This window comes from Bos taurus, chromosome 7 (assembly GCF_002263795.3).
Source record: "Bos taurus isolate L1 Dominette 01449 registration number 42190680 breed Hereford chromosome 7, ARS-UCD2.0, whole genome shotgun sequence".
NCBI classification, from domain to species: domain Eukaryota; kingdom Metazoa; phylum Chordata; class Mammalia; order Artiodactyla; family Bovidae; genus Bos; species Bos taurus.
Window position 1 is genome coordinate 6,785,665 of NC_037334.1, and position 21,501 is coordinate 6,807,165.

The window sequence follows — 21,501 nt, forward strand, 5'->3', positions numbered from 1 at the left end:
TTTGAGTGAACTCCGGGAGTTGGTGATGGACAGGGAGGCCTGGAGTGCTGCGATTCATGGGGTCATAAAGAGTCGGACACGACTGAGTGACTGAACTGAACTGAATTGAATATTCTGTTTGGAAGCCCTAAACTAAGGCTCATCTACAGTTGCCTTTTTTTTCCTATCTTTAACTTGTTTTAGTATTCAAGTGCTGGATCCTTCAAAGAATGAATTCGGGAGCTTTCCACCATTTTGATTGCCTGGAATTAGAGTCATCTGATTTTAATGCATTAAATTGGGGGGATTATAATATTATACTTGTAATGTTCCTTTAAAAAAATGTACAATTTAACAGAATTATGAGGCAAACATCTGTGTCATGACCACCCACTTGAGACATAGAATATGGTGTTGTATGAAAGGAGAGAAGGTTAGCACTCCCTTTAACAAGGATGGAAGAGGCCCTTGGGCCTGACAACATCCATATCGTTAAGGCATTGCCTCCTACTTCATGGCATCTAACCGCTTTTTTATTGGACCTAATTAAACTTAAAAGTTTTGCACAGCAAAAGAGAAGGAAATGGCAACCTACTCCAGTACTTTTGCCTGGAAAATCCCATGGACAGAGGAGCCTGGTGGGCTGCCGTCTATGGGGTCACACAGAGTCGGACACAACTGACGAGACTTAACAGCAAACTTAAAAGTTTTTGCACAGCAAAGGAAACCATAAACAAGATGAAAAGACAGCCCCCAGAAAGGGAGAAAATAATTGCAAATGAAACAACTGACAAAGGATTAATTTCCAAAATATATAAGCAGCTCATGCAGTTCAATATCAGAAAAACAAACAACCCAATCAAAGTGGGTAGAAGATCTAAACAGATTTTTCTCCAAAGAAGACATACAGATGGCTAATAAGCACATGAAAAAATGCTCAGCATCACTTATTATTCAATTCAGTTCAGTTCAGTTCAGTCACTCAGTCGTGTCCGACTCTTTACGACCCTATGGATCACAGCACGCCAGGCCTCCCTGTCCATCACCATCTCCCAGAGTTCACTCAGACTCATGTCCATCGAGTCAGTGATGCCATCAAGCCATCTCATCCTCTGTCGTCCCCTTCTCCTCCTGCCCCCAATCCCTCCCAGCATCAGAGTCTTTTCCAATGAGTCAACTCTTCGCATGAGGTGGCCAAAGTACTGGACTTTCAGCTTTAGCATCAGTCCTTCCAAAGAACACCCAGGGCTGATCTCCTTCAGAATGGACTGGTTGGATCTCCTTGCAGTCCAAGGGACTCTCAAGAGTCTTCTCCAACACCACAGTTCAAAAGCATCAATTCTTCGGTGCTCAGCCTTCTTCACAGTCCAACTCTCACATCCATACCTGACCACTGGAAAAACCATAGCCTTGATTAGACGGACCTTTGTTGGCAAAGTAATGTCTCTGCTTTTGAATATGCTATCTAGGTTGGTCATAACTTTCCTTTCAAGGAGTAAGTGTCTTTTAATTTCATGGCTGCAGTCACCATCTGCAGTGATTTTGGAGCCCCAAAAAATAAAGTCTGACACTGTTTCCACTGTTTCCCATCTATTTCCCATGAAGTGATGGGACCAGATGCCATGATCTTAGTTTTCTGAATGTTGAGCTTTAAGCCAACTTTTTCACTCTCCTCTTTCACTTTCATCAAGAGGCTTTTTAGTTCCTCTTCACTTTCTGCCATAAGGGTGGTGTCATCTGCATATCTGAGGTTATTGATATTTCTCCTGGCAATCTTCATTCCAGCTTGTGCTTCTTCCAGTCCAGCATTTCTTATGATGTACTCTACATATAAGTTAAATAAGCAGGGTGACAATATACAGCCTTGACGTACTCCTTTCCCTATTTGGAACCAGTCTGTTGTTCCATGTCCATTTCTAACTGTTGCTTCCTGACCTGCATACAGATTTCTCAAGAAGCAGGTCAGGTGGTCTGGTATTCCCATCTCTTTCAGAATTTTCCACAGTTTATTGTGATCCACACAGTCAAAGGCTTTGGCATAGTAAATGCAAATCAAAACTACAATCAGGTATCACCTCACACCAGTCAGAATAGCCATCATCAAAAATCTATAAACAATACATGCTGGAGAGGATGTGGGGAAAAGGGAACCCTCTTGCACTGTTGGTAGGAATGTAAGTTGATACAGCCACTATAGAGAATAGTATGGAGATTTCTTTAAAAACTAAAACGACCACATGATCCAACAATCCCACAACTGAGCAAACTCCAAGAAAACCACCACTGAAAAAGACACATGCCCAGTGTTCATTGCAGCACTACTTACTGGAGCCAGGACGTGAAGCAACCTAGATGTCTGTCTACGGATGAACGGATAAAGAAGTCATGGTGCATACACACGATGGAATATTACTCAGCCATAAAAAGGAATGAATTTGAGTCAGTTTGAGTGAGGTGGATGAACCCAGAGCCTGTTATTACGGAGTGAAGTAAATCAGAAAGAGAAAAAATAAATATTGTATATTAATGCATATATATGGAATCTAGAAAAAATAGTACTGATGAACCTATTTGTAGGGTAGGAATAGAGACTCAGATGGAGAAGAGATTATTACACAGTGGGGGCAGGAGAGGGTGGGACAAACTGAGAGAGTAGCATTGACATATATATTACCATATGTAAAATAGAGAGCTAATGGGAAGTTGCTGTATAATACAGGGAGCTCAACCTGGGGCTCTGTGACAACCTGGAGGTGTGGAAGGTGGCAGGGAGATCCAAGAGGGAGGAGACATATGTATACCTATGGCTGATTCACGTTGATGTATGGCAGAAACCAACACAACGTTTTAAAGCAATTATCCTCCAATTAAAAATAAATTTAAAAAAAAGAAATAGAATATGGCCAGCATCCCAACCCACACCCTCTGGTCCTTCTCCTCTCCTCCCCACTCCCCCAGGTAGCTGTGCTCTGACTTGATCTTCATCTCACTCTTTAGAGGTTTTCCTTGACCCTAGAAACATCCCTGAAGAATATAGTTTAGGTTAAGCCTGTTTTTAAACTTCATCCCAAAAGAATCACACTGTCTATGTTGTTTTGTGTCTGAATCACTGCTCACTGAGTCGGTCTTGAGTGAGTGAGTGAAGTCGCTCAGTCGTGTCCGACTCTTTGCGACCCCGTGGACTATAACCTTACCAGGCTCCTCCCCCCATGGGATTCTCCAGGCAAGAGTACTGGAGTGCATTGCCATTTCCTTCTTCAGGGGATCTTCCTGACCCAGGGATTGAACCCAGGTCTCCCACATTCCAGGCAGACACTTTAACCTCTGAGCCACCGGGGAAGCCCGAGTAGGTCTTAGTGCCCAGCTAAGAAAGCCATCCCATCTTATTCTTTTTCAAGATTCCTCTTCTTGGCCCTTTGATCTTCTATGTACATTTAATTAGTTAATTTTTGGATGCACTGGGTTTTCTCCAGTTGCCGCAAATGGGGGCTCCTCACTAGTTGCAACAAGTGGGAGCTTCTCATAGCAGTGACTTCTCTCATTGGAGCACGGGCTTTACAGTGTGTGGGCTTCAGTAGCTGTGGCCCATGGGCTTAGTTGCTCCAAGGCAGTGTGGAATCTTCCCGGACCAGGGATTGAACCCATGTCCCCTGCACTGGCAGGTGGATACTTAACCACTGGACCACCGGAGAAGTCCTTCTATGTCCATTTCCGAATTCGTTTGTCAAGTTTCACAGAAACCTGATGGAGATTTTATTGGGAAATGCATTTAATCTATAATTCAACTTGAGGAGTGTATTAGTTCTTATTGCTGTGGTAACAAATTACCAGGTTAAAACAACACAGATGGATGAACATAACAGTTCTGGAGGTCAGAAGTCTAAAATGGGTCTTACCAGGCTAACAAGCAGGTTATCAGCAGGAAAGTATCCTTTCTGGGGTCTCTAGAGGAGAATATGTCTCCTCAGTGTTTCTAGCCTCTAGAGGCTGCCTGCGTCCTTGCCCCTGACCCCTTCGTCCATCTTCAGAGCCCAGCAACACTAGGCAGAGCCCTCACAGTGCCACTTTCCAGCTCCTCCTCTTCTGCCACTTTCTTCCACATTTAAGGACTACTGTAATTATGTTGGGCTCACCTAGGTTATTCAAGGCAATCTCCCTACTGAGGTCAGCTGATTAGCAATCAAGCCCATTGGCAAACTTAACTCCCCTCTGCCGTATAACTTAACATATTCATAGATTTGATGGATTAGAACGTGGGCATCTTGAGTTGGGGTGGGGGGAAGCACTCTTCTGCCTTCCACAAGAAGTGTTGGCTGTTGCTGTTTTGTCGGTAAGTTGAGCCCGACTCTTTGAGAACCCACAAGGAGTGTTGGCCTCTTTGATATTGCGACTCTATACTCAGGGTATATCTAACCATGTGTGTGTGTGTTAGTCACTCAGTCGTGTCAGACTCTTGGCGACTCCAAGGACTGTGGCACACCAGGCTCCTCTGTCCATGGAATTGTCCTTGCAAGAATATTGGAGTGGGTTGCCAGTCCCTTCTCCAGGAGGTTCCAATGACCTGCATGAAGTCCCCATGCAGACCTTGGAGAGTTCTTTAAATTTAACCCTGGGTGCTTCATTTTTTGACACTGTGGCTTAGTTGTAGTTTGCTTCATGCCTGTGCTCACTCGTGTCAGACTCTTTGTGACCCCATGGGCTGTAGCCCACCAGGCTTCTCTGTCCATTAGATTTCCTAGGCAAGAATACTGGAGTGGGTTGCCATTTCCTCCTCCAGGGGATCTTTCTGACTCAGGGATCGAACCCGCGTCTCCTGTGTTTCTAGGTGGGTTCTTTACCACTGAGCCACCAGGAAAGCCCTGTAGTTTGCTAAAGGGTTGTATATTCATTTAAATCATGAATGGATGTTTAATTTTATCAAATACTTTACCTGCACCTACCTATTGAAATGATCACATATGCTTTCCTCCCTTACTTTTTTTTAAGACAGTGGATGGATTTTCCAGTATGAAGTCAACTTTGCCTTCCCAGGATTTACCCTGAATTTAGTCACAATGGTATGTCCTTTCTATACAATGCCAACTCCACCGCCTGCCCTGAACCCCTGGAATTTTATTTAGGATTTCCACATCTATGGTCACATCTAATCCCACTAAGAGATTATAATTTTCTTGTCTCATATTGCTTCAGGGACATGCTAGTCTCGTACAATGAGTGTTTCATATTTATTTATTCTTTGGGAGAATTTGTTAAATTCTTTTTTTTCCCCTTGAATGCTTGGTAGAACTTTCCCAATAAAGTCATTTGGATTTGGAGTTCTGACTAGCTTAATTTCTATAGTAGTTATAGGACTATTTAGATTTTAATTTCTTTTTGAGGTTATATTTTTCCCTTCCAGGAATTTATCCAAGGTATCTAAAATTTTCAAGTTTGCTTGCATAAAGTTGCTCATAATCTCTCTTTATCCAGTGCTCTTCTTGCCCGTATGGTTTAATTCAGGAGGATCAGAAAAACATACCTCTCCCCAGTGTGGATGAAGTCTGAGCCGGGCACACAACTTGGTGGACAGAAAGTGGACTGAGTGTCTTTGTGAAGTGGCACATGCCCTGCGCTCATCTTTTTGATACTTTTAAGCTGTAATAATGTTTCTCCCCCATTTCCAATAAGAGCCTTAGTGCCTTTATCTTGCTCAAAATTTCCAGAAGATCTTCAATTTTAAATAGCCAACTTGTTTTGTTGATTCTCTTTATTGAAAGCTTTCTATTTCCCTCATATCTGTTCTTTGTTATTTCCTTTCTATGCTCGTAGATTTATTTTATTCTTTTTCTAACTTTTTGAGATGGATGCTAAGCTCATTCTTTTCAGTCTTTCTTTTATATTTTATATACAGTGGGCTTCCCAGGTGGCTCAGTGGTAAAGAATCTGCCTGCTAATGCAGGAGACGTGGGTTCAATCCCTGGGTCGGGAAGATCTCTGGAGAAGGAAGAGGCAACCCACTCCAGTATTCCTGCCTGGGAAGTCCCATGGACAGAGGAGCCTGGCAGGTTACAGCCCATGAGGTTGCAAAAGTCTTTCTTTTACATTTTATCCATAATGTCATAGTATATGGGCCTCCCAGGTGCACTAGTAGTGAAGACCCTGCCTGCCAACGCAGGAGACATAAGAGACGCCGTTCCACCCCTGGGTTGGGAAGATCCCCTGGAGGAGGGCATGGCAACCCACTCCAGCATTCTTGCCTGGAGAATCCCATGGACAGGGGAGCCTGGCAGGCTACAGTCCACAGGGGCACAAAAAGTTGGACGTGACTGAGGTGATTTGGCATGCAGCATGCATTATATGTTACATATATGCAACATACATCACATAAACATATATTGTAATATCTAGTATTTATAAACCTAAGGCCACACAAATTTCCTTCAAAGTGCTGGTTTAGCTGCATTGCACGTTTTGAAATGCAGTATTTTCATTACTTTTCAGTTCAAAATCTATAATTTTCCTAGAATTCCTTCCTTGGTCAATGGATTATTTAGAACTGGTTCCCAAAGAATGGAGATTTTTCTCCTTATTGTTTTAAAACTGATTCCTAACTAAGCAGCATTTGGCCAAGGGACTACTTCCTTCAGGCTTGCTTTATAACAAAGGGAAATGTCTTCTGGAGTTGCTGAATACTGTGTCCCACAAATACAGGGCCATTAGGTAAGATTCACTGCCCTGTTCAAATACTCCCTTTACTTCTTCGGGGTTACTTGTTCTATCAGCTGCTGAGAGAGATGAATTTAAGGTGCTCATTTTTACTCTGGACTTAGCTACCCTTGTAGTTGTGTCGATTTCGGCTTTATGTATTTTGAGACCATGCTATTAGGGTCACACAAATTTAAAAAAAATTTATCTTCCTAATGAAGTAAATCTTTTATTATTTTTATTATGATGTCCTTTATCTCCAGCAATGATTTTGCCTTAAAGCATATGTTGTCTAATATTAACATAATTCCAGCTTTCTTTTGGTATTTCTATGGTTACTTTCCCCATGCTGTTATTTTTAAATTGCCTGCATCTTAATGGTTTTGATGCATCTCTTATAAACAACATAGAGTTGGAATTTTAAGAAATCCAGCGTAACAAACTGACCTTTAGCTGGAATATTTAGCCCGTCTATATTTAATGTAAGAACCGATCTGACACTGAAACCTAGGTTTAAATCTACTGTATTGTTTGCTGTTTCTTCCCCTTAGGTTCCTTTTTATCTTCTCTGGCCGTCTTTAAGGTTGTTTTGTGTGTGTGTGTCGGAGAAGGCAATGGCACCCTACTCCAGTACTCTTGCCTGGAAAATCCCACGGACGGAGGAGCCTGGTGGGCTGCAGTCCATGGAGTCGCTGAGGGTCGGATACGACTGAGTGACTTCACTTTCACTTTTCACTTTCATGCATTGGAGAAGGAAATGGCAACCCACTCCAGTGTTCTTGCCTGGAGAATCCAGGGACGGGGGAGCCTGATGGGCTGCCGTCTATGGGGTCGCACAGAGTCGGACACGACTGAAGCGACTTAGCAGCAGCAGCAGCAGTGTGTGTGTGTGGCCTTAAAAAAATCATTGCTTTCCCTCGGAACATTTGGAAATTGCAATTATTTTATTATTTTAGTGATTCTCTTAGCAAATATAGTGTGCTCTGCTTAGTCGCTCGGTCGCAACCCCATGGACTGTGGACCACCAGGCTCCTCTGCCCATGGGATTCTCCAGGCAAGAACACTAGAGTGGTTGCCATTTCCTCCTCCAGGGGATCTTCCCAACCCAGGAGTTGAACCCAGGTCTCCCACGTTGCAGGCAGATTCTTTACCAGCTGAGCCACCAGAGGAGCCCTTAGAGACGATAATGCACGCTTATGAAAATGCAGATTCCATCCATGCTTTTCACTGTCCTCCATCACAATCACGTACCGGGAAACTTTACCTCCATTTACTTCTTCAGGACGTGTTTTTTTTTTCTTGTGTATATTTTAATTCTACCATTTTTCTTAACTTCAGGAAACTGTCTTACGCAACCTAGGTTTACGTTTTCACATGTATTTACTTTATTCCTTACTCCTTCTTGCATCTGGACTTGCCATTACTTTCCTCTTGCCTGAAGTACTATAATTTAATATTTTCTTTAGTGTGAGTCGGCTGCTGGCAAACTAACGGGTTTTGTCTGAAAAAGTTTTTATTTCAACCTCAGTCTTGAAGTGTTTTTGTTGGGTGGGCAGTTTTCTTTCAGCATGCTGAAAATGTCACTTTGCTTTCATCTGGCTTCCTTTGTTGCTGATGTAAAGTAAGCTGTTTATCTCACTGTCATGCTTTTGAACTTAATATTTCCCCCCCCTGGCTGCTTTAAAGGTTTTAGTTTTTTCTGTAAACATTTTACTGAAATGTTATATACAGAAGAGTGAGTAAATTGTAAGTTGTTGATGCATTTTCAAAAGTAAGACTTTTGTAATCTACATACAGATTAAAAAAAATTCACTATTATTTTCTAATTTCCATTACATGTTCTTCTTTGACACATGGTAATTTAGAAGTGTCCTTTAAAAGCTAATTATATTTGGAAATTAAAAAAAAAAAACTCATTTGTTGTTAATTCTAGCTCAATTCTCTTGAGAATTTCTTAGAGAATGTAGACTCTAATACTAAGAATTCTTAGAAATTTGTGAAAACTTTTTCAGGGTCTATCACATTTTTTTTTTTGCCTGAGGTCTGTTTGGTCTGATATCAATGTAACTACATGAGGTTTATCTTGGTAAGTTAGCATCTTTTTACTTTTAACTGTGCTGTGTACTTATGTTTACGTGTGTATTTCATAAACGGGCTTCCCAGGTGGCGCTAGTGGTAAAGAACCCACCTGCCACAGCAGGAGACATAAGAGACGTGGGTTTGACCCCTGGGTCGGGAAGATCCCCTGGAGGAGAAAATGACAACCGACTCCAGTATTCTTGCCTGGAGAATCCCATGGACAGAGGAGCCCAGCGGGCTACAGTCCATGCGGTCACAGAATCAGACACGACTGAAGTGACTCAGCACGTATTTCATAAACAAGGTATAGCTGGATTTGGGATTTTAGTTCAGTCTCTTTCACAGTATCTTAAACTAGCAGATGTGCATCATTTACATTTATGTGTATGACTCCTAATGTTTGGACTTATTTTTACAATCTTACTTTTAGTTTCTATGGCACAAAATGAAAAGTTGTAGTGGAGTTTTTACTTTTTGGCCATGCTGGGTGGCATGTGGGATCTTAGTTCCCTGACCAGGGATAAACCCGTGCCCCCTGCATTCCTGCATTGTAAGTGTGGAATCTTAACCACTGGACCACCAGGGCAATCTCACGTGGTGCAGTTCTAAGTGCTGTTTATCATTAAAAGATTCTTAGGACACTTGCATTTATTCTGATTTTCCTATGCTTCTTTCTCCTGTTGGTTCGTTAAAAATTTTTAAATCCTTTCCCAACCACTGGTTTGAGCATTATACGTGGATACATAGCTGTTTTAGACTTTAGTCCATCTTCCTCCCAAACAGTATAAAGATGTTGGGAGCCACTGATGCCAACCTCCTATCTCCTCTATTTTGCAGGATGCTGTGCAGAATTTTAGTTGTACCTTAGGTTACTACTCAGACATTACTCGTTCAATATTATGACTGCTTTATATATAGTCAACAATAGTTTAGATATTCCCAATGGCTTCCAAGCATTTTCAGCATTCCTTGTCTCTTTCCTTCCTCGTGCATTGAATCTCCTTTTTAAAAATAATTTTATAGACTTTTGGCTGTGCTGGGTCTTCGCTGCTGTGAGAGGGCTTTTCTCCAGTTTCGGAGAGTGGAGGTTACTCTGCGTTGCAGTAAGCAGGCTTCTCGTTGCGGCGGCTTTTCTCATTGCGAAGCATGGGCTCCACAGCACACCGCCTTCAGTGGTTCCATTCCGGAGCTCTAGAGCACAGGCTCAGCAGTTGTGGTGCATGGGCTTAGTTGCTCCGCAGCATGTGGGATCTTCCCAGATCAGAGATCGAAACTGCGTCTCTTGCAATGGCAAGTGGATTCTCTACTACCGAGCCACCCGGGAAGCCTTTGAATCTCCCTGATGTACACACATTGCTTCACTGAGGGTCGTTACTGCTGAATGTTTCATCTTCTTTTGCAGCTTAGCCGGGCACAGAATTGGTTGTCAAGATTGGTCATCTTCTCTGAGCAATCTGAGCATTGTTGCCATCATGAAGCCAGCTCTCAGCCTGTTTTTTTCTTCTTTCTTTTTTGTGTTCTGTGTTTTTAATCTTCTTTGCATTGCTTTTATATGCTTCACTGAGTGTCTGATATTTTGTGTTTTGACTGTGATATTTCTTAGTTATAGACTTAGGTTTATTGATCCTGATTTGGGCTCACTGGTTTCCTGAATCTGAGAATTTAAAGATTTTCATTCATCTGGGGAAATTCTGGCCACTGTCTCTTTGTACGCTGTGGCTCCCCAGGGTCTTCTGGAGGGGGCCGCCAGGGCTTGCTGCAGATGCGGGCATGGCAGTGAGGGGTGGGGCATCAGGGGCGCCTATAAGGGCTTTGGCCTGAGCCCTGGGCCAGGGCAGTGTCCTTTCCTCCATGTGGTGGATGACCAAGACTCCACTCGGGCTGATGCCCACCAGACCTCCAAGGGGGAGCTGGGTGATATGGGAGAGGGAAAGGAAAACATAGCCCTTGGAGGCAGGAACGGGCAGGCCTGTGACTGCAGTGGGCAGACAAGCTGTCTTCTGCCCACGCCCCTGCCGAGACCCCCCTCTATGGGCCAGGCAGCGGTCCTCAGGCTCCAGGGCACGTATGAATCACATGCAGAGCCTGTGAGCTGGTCTCCTGGCCCCATCTCCAGAGACTGCCTCGGCGGGTAAAGGAGGGCACCTGTGAACCTGCGTGTGCAGGGGGATACTGATGCTGCTGGCAGCAGGACCACACACTCGAGGAAGCCCACCGGGCTGGGGAGGGGAGCGGGCTGCTGGTGGCCCGAGGGCTGAGGGCTGTAACAGTCATCTCAGACGAGATGGAAAAGTCTGCCCGTGTGCCCTCCCCTCTGCAGCCCCTCTGGGAGGCCCCTGGGCAGTGGCTCTGCTTGCTCATTGCCTGGTCCCGTCTTCCCCAAGGGATGTAGGGGTCCCAGGAACTGGTGCCACACCCAGGTTGGTGTGAGCCCGCCCCTCTCCCGGGCACCCAGGAATCAGCACAACGCTGCACCAGAAGGAAAGCATGTTTAACCGATGGAGTTTAATGTATTCATGACACAAACACGGACCAGGTTGGGGCGGTGGTGTCCAAACACCGATGGGGATGGCCTGGGACCCCCACCCTCTGAGGCTGGGGGCCCACGCCGGACCCCTCTTCCCCTGGTGGGACAAACACTGATGTGGCTGAGTGACAGCATCATGTGGCACGGGCTGGCCCTGAGAAGGCGTCTCTATTCAAAGCTCCAGACCAGGAGCCTCCAGTCGAAGTGCCAGGCGCTGGGAGGGCGACCCGGTGTCAGCCTCACTGGGGAGGAGGGTGAGGAAGAGGAAGCCTGTCCTCGCTAAGTGCTGCCTGAGAGCTTCAGGATGGGGGAGGGAGGCGCAGACGATGAGGATCACGTACACAGCGATGGCCCGAGACAAAATCTAGGAATGCTCGATAAACCCACAACGTTCAACACAATGGCAACACGACGGCAGCCCTGCCAGCCCGGCCAAAGAGCGGTCTGGGCAGCGCTTCCCAATCTTTTTGTGACTGGGAGCTGAACAGCACAGAGGCTGTATTTGACCTCTGGAGGGAAAGATGCCTTTCGTTCCCCCCAAATTGACTTAGGGGCTGAGAGACAAGACCTCTTGAAGATGAGCCTCTTCTGGGAAAAGGGGACTTGGGAGGTGAGAGCGGCGGTGGCAGAGCAGGTGCACCTGGAGGAGGGGCCCCTGGGTGGAGCCTGGAGGGGCGCCGGGGTCCAGGGGAGCCCCTCCTTCTGGCAGGCTGGGCAGGCGCTTCCACCAGGAGCCCCCATGCTGGGAGCGTGGGCCACGACGGCCCTTCACTGGGTCCGGAGCTGGTAATCTAGAAAGAGGGAGGGGGGCGTCCATTGTCTGCTCTGACCCTAGAGGAGGGGCCGCCCCACCTGCCCTGACCCTGGGGTTGCTCCCTGAGCACCACCCTGGGGACAGTGGCACCCCCACCAGGGGCCTTTTCAGCATCCCCCACCTGCCCCATGGGCAGGTCGCATGTACCTCCATTCTGAGTGATGTAACGAACCCACGGTAAGGCCTGGTAGCCACTCTTCTCGATGATCTTCAGGTAGCGCACCTGCGGCACAGGTACCAGGGCCCTAAGCATGCACACGCCACCCCCGCTCCTGGCTGCCCACCGAGTCATTCCTCCCAGGGCTGGGCTGAGACCGAGAGGGCCAGGGAGAGACGAAGCACCTTAGTCTGTATCACACTCAGGCCAAGGGAGGGTGGAGATGCTTCTAGAAGGTGTGGCAAAGAGCCAGATGTGCACTCGCAGGCATGACCCTCTAGCAGATTCCTAGAGAAGGGGCCAATCCCAGGGTTTTCAGCCCCATACAGGGCTTCCGTGGAGGTGCCCAGGAAAATGGGCCCCACGGTGGCAAGTGTGTGAACAATAGTTTTGGGGGCTGAATGCATCTCTGAGCTTGGAGCACAGGTCAGGTCTGAGAAGACCACTGTGGGCCTCTTTCCATCAGAGCCAGGCTGCCCACGGAGATGGGCAGGGCTGGGGAGCAGCTTGGAGCCCTGGGACAAGTTAGCTAGCGCCCTTTGCTAACTGGCTGCACTGGTGTCTGTCACCTTTAACCCTCTGAACCTGGACTGATGCCTGGTCCCTGAGAGGCCCCACTGGGCCGTCCATGCCTGCTTTGGGGCCCCGGCAGCCCTGGTGGCACGTACCTGGATGCCAGAGGTAGTGAAGTAGGGGATCTCGAACTTGACGCTGATCGGGGGCTTGCCCTCCTTGTCCTCTGCCTCCACGCTGGGCAGGCCAAAGTGGGCCCGCATCAGGTACTCCTTACCGCCCTGGGGGAGCAGACCACAGAGGAGATGGTCAGGCGGAGACCCTGGCAGGTTCATCCAACAGCTGCCCCTGGAGGATGCCAGGCTGCGGGCCTGGCCAACGAGTCCCTTCCTGCATGGTCTGTGGTCACTCAGGGCCTTGGCTCCTGCAACACAGTCACACCCACACCAGCCCCGCTGGGGAAAATTAGTCCTCTAATTCTGAGGATGAAGAGAAACTTCTACAAGTTCCCAGGCACAGAAGCCTAGTTGCGTCAAGGAAAAGAACACTAGGGCTTGGGGAGGAAGAAGGGACAGGAAGAGTGAGCACTGGCAGGGGGCGACAGGGCTGCCTGGGACTCATGAGCTGGCCCTAGGTCTTCCCCTGGAAGGGAAAGGCTCTGGTCCGGGGAGCTGAACAATGACTCCAGAGATGGGACTTGTAGTGGGGGAAGGAATGGCTTCCCTGCTGGTGCAGTGGTAAAGAATCCACCTGCCAATGCAGGAGATGCTGGTTCGATCCCTGGATCAGGAAGATCCCCTGGAGAAGGAAATGGCCACCCACTCCAGTATTCTTGCCTGGGAAATCCCATGGACAGGGGAGCCTAGCAGGCTACAGTCCACGGGGTTGCAAAGAATCGGACACGACTCAGAGACTGAACTCTCAGCCGTGAGGGGTCAGGAGTCCTGGCCTGGTTGTCCCAGGGCCTGGTGAGTAACACAGAACTGCAGGGAGCAGTAGGAAATGCAGCTCCCATCACACCAGGACACAGAGGGTTTTGATCCTCAGGCCTTTGGCAACATGAGTCACTGCTGACCAGGGCTGCCTTTGCATGGCCTCGGCAGAGCAGCACAGAGCTCTGCCTCCCCAGTGCTCAGCCCCCCCTTCCAGGGATGAAGTGAGTGGTCAGGATCTGCTCATCAGTGCAGGCGTGTGGACTCTGCCTGACTTGGTGCTGTGTGCTCAGTGAAGATTCTGGGACAAGGGGAGAATAACGCAGTCTCAGCAACAGACAAAGCAGGGCTTCCCTGGTGGCTCAGTGGTAAAGAGCGCTTGCCAACGCAGGAGACACAGAATCGATCCCTGATCTGGGAAGATCCCACAGGCTGTGGAGCAACTAAGCCCACGCTCCACAGCTGTGGAACCTGTCCCCTACAGCCGAGGAACCGCAACTACTGAGCCCGCACACCCTAGACCTGTGCTCCACGACAAGAGGAGCCACCGCAATGAGAAGCCCAGCACCACAACTGGAGAGTGGCCCCTGTTCCTGTTTACCGAAACTAGAGGAAAGTCCACGCAGCAGCAGACCCAGCACAGCCCCAAATAAATAAAATTATGTAAAAAAATAGACAAAGCAGGCAGCAAAGGAATAAAACCAGCTGCATCAGCCTGTGCATGAAACAATAACCAGACCAAAAACCTCAGCTTTATAAAAACCAAGAGGAAAATGAAAGCAAAAGAATATGCAGAGGTGGGCCCTCCCCGGCGGGCGGGTGGCAGAAGTCTGCAAGCCTACCTCTGTCAGTCATGTCCATGTAAATGGCTTTAATTTCCTCTGTTAATGAGACTTGGAGACTGGCTCACAGACCAAAACCCATCTCTCCACTGTAAAAGCAGAGTCAGAAAGACGAAACCAGTAGAAAGAATGGGTGAAGGCATGCTGGCTAAAGTCAAACAAAGCAGAGCAGGGCTGGGCTTCCCTGCAGTCCAGTGGTTCAGAATCTGCTGACCAATGCAGGGGACAGATTTGATCCCTGTTGACGATCTCACATGCTGCAAGGCAACTGAGCCAATGCGCCACAACTGCTGAGCCCACATTCTACAGCCTGCAAGCTGCAACTGAACTACTGAAGCCTGTGCTCTGCAACAGGAGAGAAGCCCCTGCAATGAGAGCCTATGCACAGCAACTAGAGGGTAGCCTTCACTCACCATAATTAAAGAAAGCCCGTGCATAGCAATGAAGACCCAGCGCAACCAAAAATGTTTTTAAAAAAGATTAAAAAAAAAAAAAAAAAAAAGCACAGCAGGACTGCTGCCACAGGGGAGAATTAAGGGCAAAGAATTCCAGGTGCAGAGGACAACTGTTCACAGCCCGAAAGGCTGCTGTCCTACAAATCCACAGGGAAGACACAGTAGTTATGAGTGTCTATGCACCAGGTAACACGCACAACTTCTGTGAAGCAGATGCTACGAGAGAGGAGACAGGAACCAGAGGAAGGCAGAGCTGGCCCAGCTCTCTGTGTGGCTGATGCCGTCATGGCATCATAGCAGACCTCACGGTGCTTGTGTCAAGTTCTCTACCCCAGTTACAGAGGCCTTGTCTTCTCAAGTACATGTGGGATATTCACAAACTTTGACCTTATATTAACACACAATGAATACTTCAATACATCTTATAAGCAGAATAGCATGAATAACCTTTTCTAACCTCAGTGCACCAAACTCAAAGTGAAGATAAAATGGAAAAGAAAAGTCCCTTTGACCAGAAAAACAGAAAACAAACAAAACGAAAAAATACTCATTCGATTACAGAATTTCTAGATAATAGTACCAAATATTACATGCCCGTTCTATGGGTTATATAGCTAAGGCAAGGTTCAGAAGAATATCTGTGGTTTAAATATTTATATCAATACAAATTTTAAAAGAAAATAATAAAATTTTTAAAACTTGAAAATCAGGACAAAGGATGAAGAAATTAAAGACTTATAAAACTGAAAAATATGACAAACAAACTAAAAAGAGAATCTGGAAAAAAAATAGACAAACCACTAGGTAACCTTATCAAGGAAAAGAAGTAACAAAAATGCAAAATAAGACATAACAAGGGAGAAGTCACTGTCATAACAGAAGGGGAAAAAGAAACTCCTTTCTACAACTCTGTGTAGGCAAATTTGAAAACCTGGTTAGGATGGATAATTTTGTAGGAAAATAAAAATTTACCCAAACTGACTCCAACAGAAATAGAAACTTGAAATGGCCTAATTTCCACAGATGAGTTAGAAAGAGTATCAGAGAGACAGATGGCCATACACAGCCAAATCTATCAATCCCCTCAAGGCCAGATGATCTCAGGGCCACTTTAAAGCTGTTCTGCAGCATGGAAGAGGGAGACCAAAAAAACTATGAAACAGGTACAACATGTACACCTGAGATAGAGGTACCAAAAGAAAGGTCAATCTCAGTCATGAATCTCAATGTACAAATGCTACATACAGTGTTAACCAGCAGCATTAACGGCACATCAGAGAGAAGACGCATCATGATCAACTGCAGTTTGCCAGAATGCAAGGACGGTTCAAGACCCATCCTGTGTTGATATCTGAACTTACAGACACTGAAGAGGCATTTGGCTACATTTGTTGCCCTTTTGTGCTAAAAACACAGCAAAGCAGAACTGGAATAAATTGCAGCCCAAAGCAGCAAGACACTGAAAAAGGGAAACCCTAGCAGTTCCGGTTGGAGGCAAAGCCAGGAGGCTGCTCTCTACCACCACTTATAGGCATGGAGACAGCAATGGAAGCAGGGAGATGCCAGGAGTCATAAGGTGCCCAAGAATAGGAGAGGAAAAGGGGTAACTGCAACTGCCGCAAACATATGAAAGAATATCTAAGAACCCAAGAGAATTGAAAAAAAACTACCACAATCAAAAAAGATTACAAAGCGAAAATAGCCCAGAGGCAAGGCTGAAAGACAACCACCAAACCAAGGAAAAGCCTTTGCAACTGCATCAGAGAAAAGTACTCATCTGCCCGTGTGCAGACAGCTTTTGGAAACCAACAAGAAAGTGACCAAACTTGACAGAAAAGTGAGCAAAAGGACAGCTACTACAGTTTCCAGAGCAAGGAACACAAACAGCCCCGAGACAAAGGGAAAAGGCACCGCGTCTTTTTACCATGAGGAACGTGCAGTCCGTGCAGCCTCATTCCTGCCTTCCAGTCCCTGGGCACTCTGCCCACAAACCCAGACTCAAGAGCTCGAAATCCTGAACACCAGCCAGGCGGCCATGCCAGCTTGTGGGTCGGGCAGCAGGTGCTCTATGTTCCTGGAGCTGGTGCTGCTCTGCCCCCAAGGCAGGCAGTCTGCGCCCCTGGAGGCAAGCTGAGTTCCAAACAGGAGCGGCAGGCAGAGAAAGAAGGGCAGCGGGAGGGTGGGGCGGGGGTGCTAACCTGACTCTGGAGACAGGCGGGTGCACGCACAAGACGAAGGTGGAGCACCCCCACCCCACCTGCCCCTGTTCTCCACCCACCCTCCCTTCTGAGCCTCCCTGAAGCCGCAGGCGGGGATCCCGGCCGTGGGCTTGAGGGGCCTGCACTGGTCAGGCTGCCACGCTGCGTGGGACCCAGGGAGCAGGCGGTGTGGGTGAGGGTCTGGGGGGCGCCCTGCCGAGAGGGTGCTCACCGGGAAGGACTTGATGGACCAAACGATCTCACTGTTCTCGGGCACCCACTTGACGCTCCCCACTGTCGTCTTGAACTTGGGTGAGTCGGCATCGTTGGGCACAGGGATGTGGATTTCCACATTGTTGGCTGTTGATCGCCGCTTGAACTGGCTCTTGGCCTGGAGATGAGGCAGTGGGGCCAAGGGTGCAGAGGGTGACAGTGAGACAGCCCAGCTCCCACTCAGCCTGCTCCCCAGGGGCCACAAACCCCTTAGCCTGGCCTGTGGGACTCCCCCAGCCTCTCCTGCCCTCTGAGGTTTTCTTTAAGCTCAGCTTTGGAAGGTAACCTCTACCCGCCTGTCTCCTCTGCCTTTGGGGCTTCCCATCCTTCTCTGCGGTCCTGGCCTCCGGGGACAATGTCTGCGTCACCCGGACTGGCCTGGGATGGATGAGGTCACTGGGTGGCAGATGTGTGCCACCTGGACACTCAGTCACAGCCTGCTTCCACGGTGGCAGCACCTAGGACCTGGGGGGTGTGTCCCGTGTCCCAGGCCCACTCTCGGCGAGCTCACAGGGAGACAACATGGATGGCAGCCACAGGTTCAGCCCCGGGGCAGGGCTCACAAGAGCCCCCGTGTGCCCCCAGTTCTGCGTTAGGACCCTGTGTTAAAGGCGCTAGACAGGCCAGAGATTCCGGAAAGCCCGTACCACGCGGGGCCACCCACGTCCCCCTCTCTTACGCCCTGCACATCCGGCTGACGCTGCGTGCAGGACGCACACGCACCTTGATCATGTACTCGATGCGGCTGTGGGAATGCTTTTCAATCACGGACTCGATCCAGATCAAGGGCTTGACCTGTCGGGGAGAGGGAACATGGTGCTCTCGCCTAGTTGTTTTACAAAGCTCCCTTTCACAGAGGGGAAACAGGGCAAGTGACCACTGGGCCTGGTGTGAGCCCAGCACCGCGGCTCTTGGGAGAATCCAAGCCGGTGCCAGGATGGGTCAGAACAGAGAGAGAATGCAGAAAGCATCACAGAGGACACTCTGGGGCGCTGCTGGGGAAAGGGGGCAATGGCGCAAAGGGTCTGACCTCCTCAAAGTTCGGAGCCTCGTGTTGACAAGCAGGCTCCTTGGAGCCCGGCTGCCCCTGGGGCACTGTGCCCGTCCCACGGATCACCTCACAGACCCGAAACTCACCACGGAGGCGGCGGCTCCCACCCAGCAGGGAAGGGGGGCGCTGCCGGGGCGAGGCGGGGGTGGGAGCCTGGGGCCCAGGTGCTGGCGACTGTGCACTCACATGCGTGTTGAGGCGGTAGGACATGAGCTCGAACTCGCCGTCGGGCGGGATGAAGGAGATGGTGCGGTCGTTCTCAAAGCGCGAGAGCCGCACGCACTGGTGGAACTTCACGTCCTCCAGCTCCACGGACTTGCTTTTGCCACCTGCAGGGAGTGGGGGTGTGAGGGCGTGACAGGCAGACCCTGGGTCCCCAGGGCCACTCTCTCAGCAATGGTGCCCCTCTGTCTGACTCGGGGTCCCCTGAGGGCCCTGGGCCTGTAGTCCCTGGGATCCCATCTCAGTTTCTCGGCCCAGAGAGGCTGAGGGTCGGGCCCAGTCCTGGGAGGGGAGCTGCTCTGCTGGGTGGATGTCTGAGAGGCCCTCACGAGCGCTACTGCTGATGTAACTATGACAACCTTCCTGTGGGTGGGAGGGGAGGCTGGAGGTCAAGCTTGGGAACACCAGAGCCCCAGCAGCCCTGGGCTTCTGAGGCCATCCCAGGCTGCCACTCCACAAAGCATTATACCCAAGCCAGGCAGGGCGAGCTTGAGCTGCTGTTGTGGTTTCTGCACAGCCCAGCCCCAACGCCAGGGGTGAGGACAGAAACTGGGCCCAGGAGGAGACGAGCCCTGCAGTCCCTGCAGGAGGGCGGGGCTGAGGACCTTCTGTGTGACCACCGAGGTGCCCATCTGCACGTGTGGCCTGAGAGGCGACACGGGGACTGGACTGGAGGATTTTTCACTCCCCCGTGTCCTCCAGGCCCAGGCGTTAGCTGACCAGTTTTCACCATTGTAAACAACGCGACAATGTTTCTAAGGCAATATGCCTAAGGTGAACTTGTTGACCACTCAGGTGGACGCTCCCGGGCCTGGGCGGGGTACTCACGGCCCGTGTTGTCGAAGAGGACCTTGTCGTTGAGCCCCAGGCGCAGCTCAGGCATGCCGGACAGGAAGACGCGCATCTTGATGGAGCCTACGATCTCACTGCGCAGGACGTTCCCGTTGGCACTGACCTGGGGGGTCCGGGGGCCGGGGGTGAGGGGAGGCCCCGCTCCAGCGGCCACTGTCCCTCACCACGCTGTGTGACCCTCCCAGCCAATCCCACTAGCGAAGCCCTTCTCTGTCCCCTGGCTGAGGAGGCAGTGTCAGGGCAGACCTGGAAGGCAGACACCCGTGGGCCCTGCCCTCTAGGTCTCAGGCCACAGCAGGCTCCTCCCTCTTGGATGGGCCAGCTGATGCTGTGCCTGGAATCCTTTTGGGGGCTCTTTCACACACTGACCCCTCTGAGGTGCCCTAGGATGCCCAGGGCAGACCTGGTGGCTGGAGGCTGTGTGCTTGGCTGGCCTGGGCAGGGATTCTATCAGTGTCTGCTCATCTACTGGGCTCTGTGAGCTTTTCTCAGAGCAGAGCGGACTCACTTTCCGGAAATCTACTTCTTCATGGGCCAGGTGAGGCTACTTTATGTTCTAGGTGAGCCTAGGGCTTGTTGAAGATGGAGCTGCCTGGGTCCTGCTCCCAGGGCTGCTCTGAGGTCTGATGCAAAGTAACAATTACACTTAAGCAAATACAATCCCAGCTCTAACACTGCCTGGGCAGTTCCTACTTGACCGGGAGGGGCAGAGACTCGGGCGACTTTTAACTCCTGTGCAGACTGGAAGGCATCTGAGAGTGCAACTGAAAATCACAGCACACAGGAAACAGCCTTGTGGACACAGCCGGGGAAAGAAAGGGTGGGATGAATGAGACGGCACACAGAAGGGAAACATACACCACCGTATAGAAAATGGACAGCCAGTGGGAACCTGCTGCATGACGCAGGGAGCACAACCCAGCGCTCCGTGACAACCTAGAGGGGTGGGTCCTATGGCTGATCCACAGGTATGCACATGTATGGCAGAAACCATCACAGTACTGTAAATCAATTATCCTTCAGTTAAAAATACATACATTTTTATAAATAAATGGAATAAACATCACAGCAGGACGATGGGTAAACCCGGGGGGTGTCTGGAGGGAGCCGGGCTGCTGCAGCACATCTCCACGGCCCATTTTAGAGATGAGGACACTGAGGCACGGAGCAGCTGGCAGAGGTTCTGGGGCCGCAGCCCAGCCCGCCACCCCAGAGTGCCCTTCTGTGAGGATGCCACATCCACACCGGCAAGCAAAGCAAACTCAGAGCCCTAGGGCCACACGGGCCACTCCTTGGAGGCCCTGACTCCCTGATTTCTGCGGAGAAGCAGGAAAATCTGTTCAGTCTTTAACTCAAATATCTGGAAGTGCCGTGGACAGGCATGGGAGACCTTCACCTCTGAGGGAAGTGACTCAGAAAAAGGCACAAAACAGCACGGGAGGCCCTGCCACCTCCCGTCACTCACCACGCTCTGACCTCGCTGGCCTCCCGCTGTCCTTGCCTCAGCAGGCAGCACGTGACCTGACCCCCATCTGCCTGCCCGTCCACCTCCGTCCACACCCTGGTGAGGAGTCGGGTCGGGCTGCTCACTGCGGGGTCCAGCGTGAGGACGGTGCCTGGGCAGCGTGCACTCGTGAGTCCGTGCAGACATGGCCCCTCACCCCTGAGCTCTGGGCAGCTGGCACGCCACAGCCTTACTCTGCAGGTTCTCAGTGCTCCCCCCAACTGTCCTGAGTTCTCCTTCTCTGGGGGGCTATCCCCCCTGGGGGAGGGGGTACTGTGCAGCCCTCTAGAGCTGAACGATGGCAAAGGAGGCTTGGGAAGTGGAGACAAAAGCCATGCAGCCTTTAAGGCCAATGCTGGCCGTGACAGGCGGCCCAAAGTCGGCGCCATCCCAGGGCAAGCGTGGAAGAGCCGAGTGTC

The 21,501-nt window shown here is 49.6% G+C and overlaps 1 protein-coding gene and 1 non-coding gene across 5 annotated transcripts in view; one reads left to right on the forward strand and one right to left on the reverse strand.

Annotated features, from left to right (window-relative positions):
* The first annotated feature begins 390 nt into the window (after positions 1 to 390).
* LOC112447625 (U6atac minor spliceosomal RNA) lies at positions 391 to 516 on the forward strand. Its single transcript, XR_003035817.1, has one exon. It is a non-coding gene; the product is annotated as a U6atac minor spliceosomal RNA (small nuclear RNA).
* A 10,711-nt stretch (positions 517 to 11,227) lies between these two features.
* Positions 11,228 to 21,501, reverse strand: part of AP1M1 (adaptor related protein complex 1 subunit mu 1) — a 29,604-nt gene continuing 19,330 nt past the window's right edge. For all 4 annotated transcript variants that reach the window (NM_001045884.2, XM_059887961.1, XM_059887960.1 and 1 more), the window contains 7 exon segments: positions 11,228 to 12,060; positions 12,231 to 12,306; positions 12,909 to 13,034; positions 17,413 to 17,571; positions 18,177 to 18,248; positions 18,691 to 18,833; positions 19,555 to 19,681. In NM_001045884.2, the coding sequence (NP_001039349.2) occupies positions 12,038 to 12,060; positions 12,231 to 12,306; positions 12,909 to 13,034; positions 17,413 to 17,571; positions 18,177 to 18,248; positions 18,691 to 18,833; positions 19,555 to 19,681 (726 nt within the window). In that variant the 3' untranslated portion in view covers positions 11,228 to 12,037.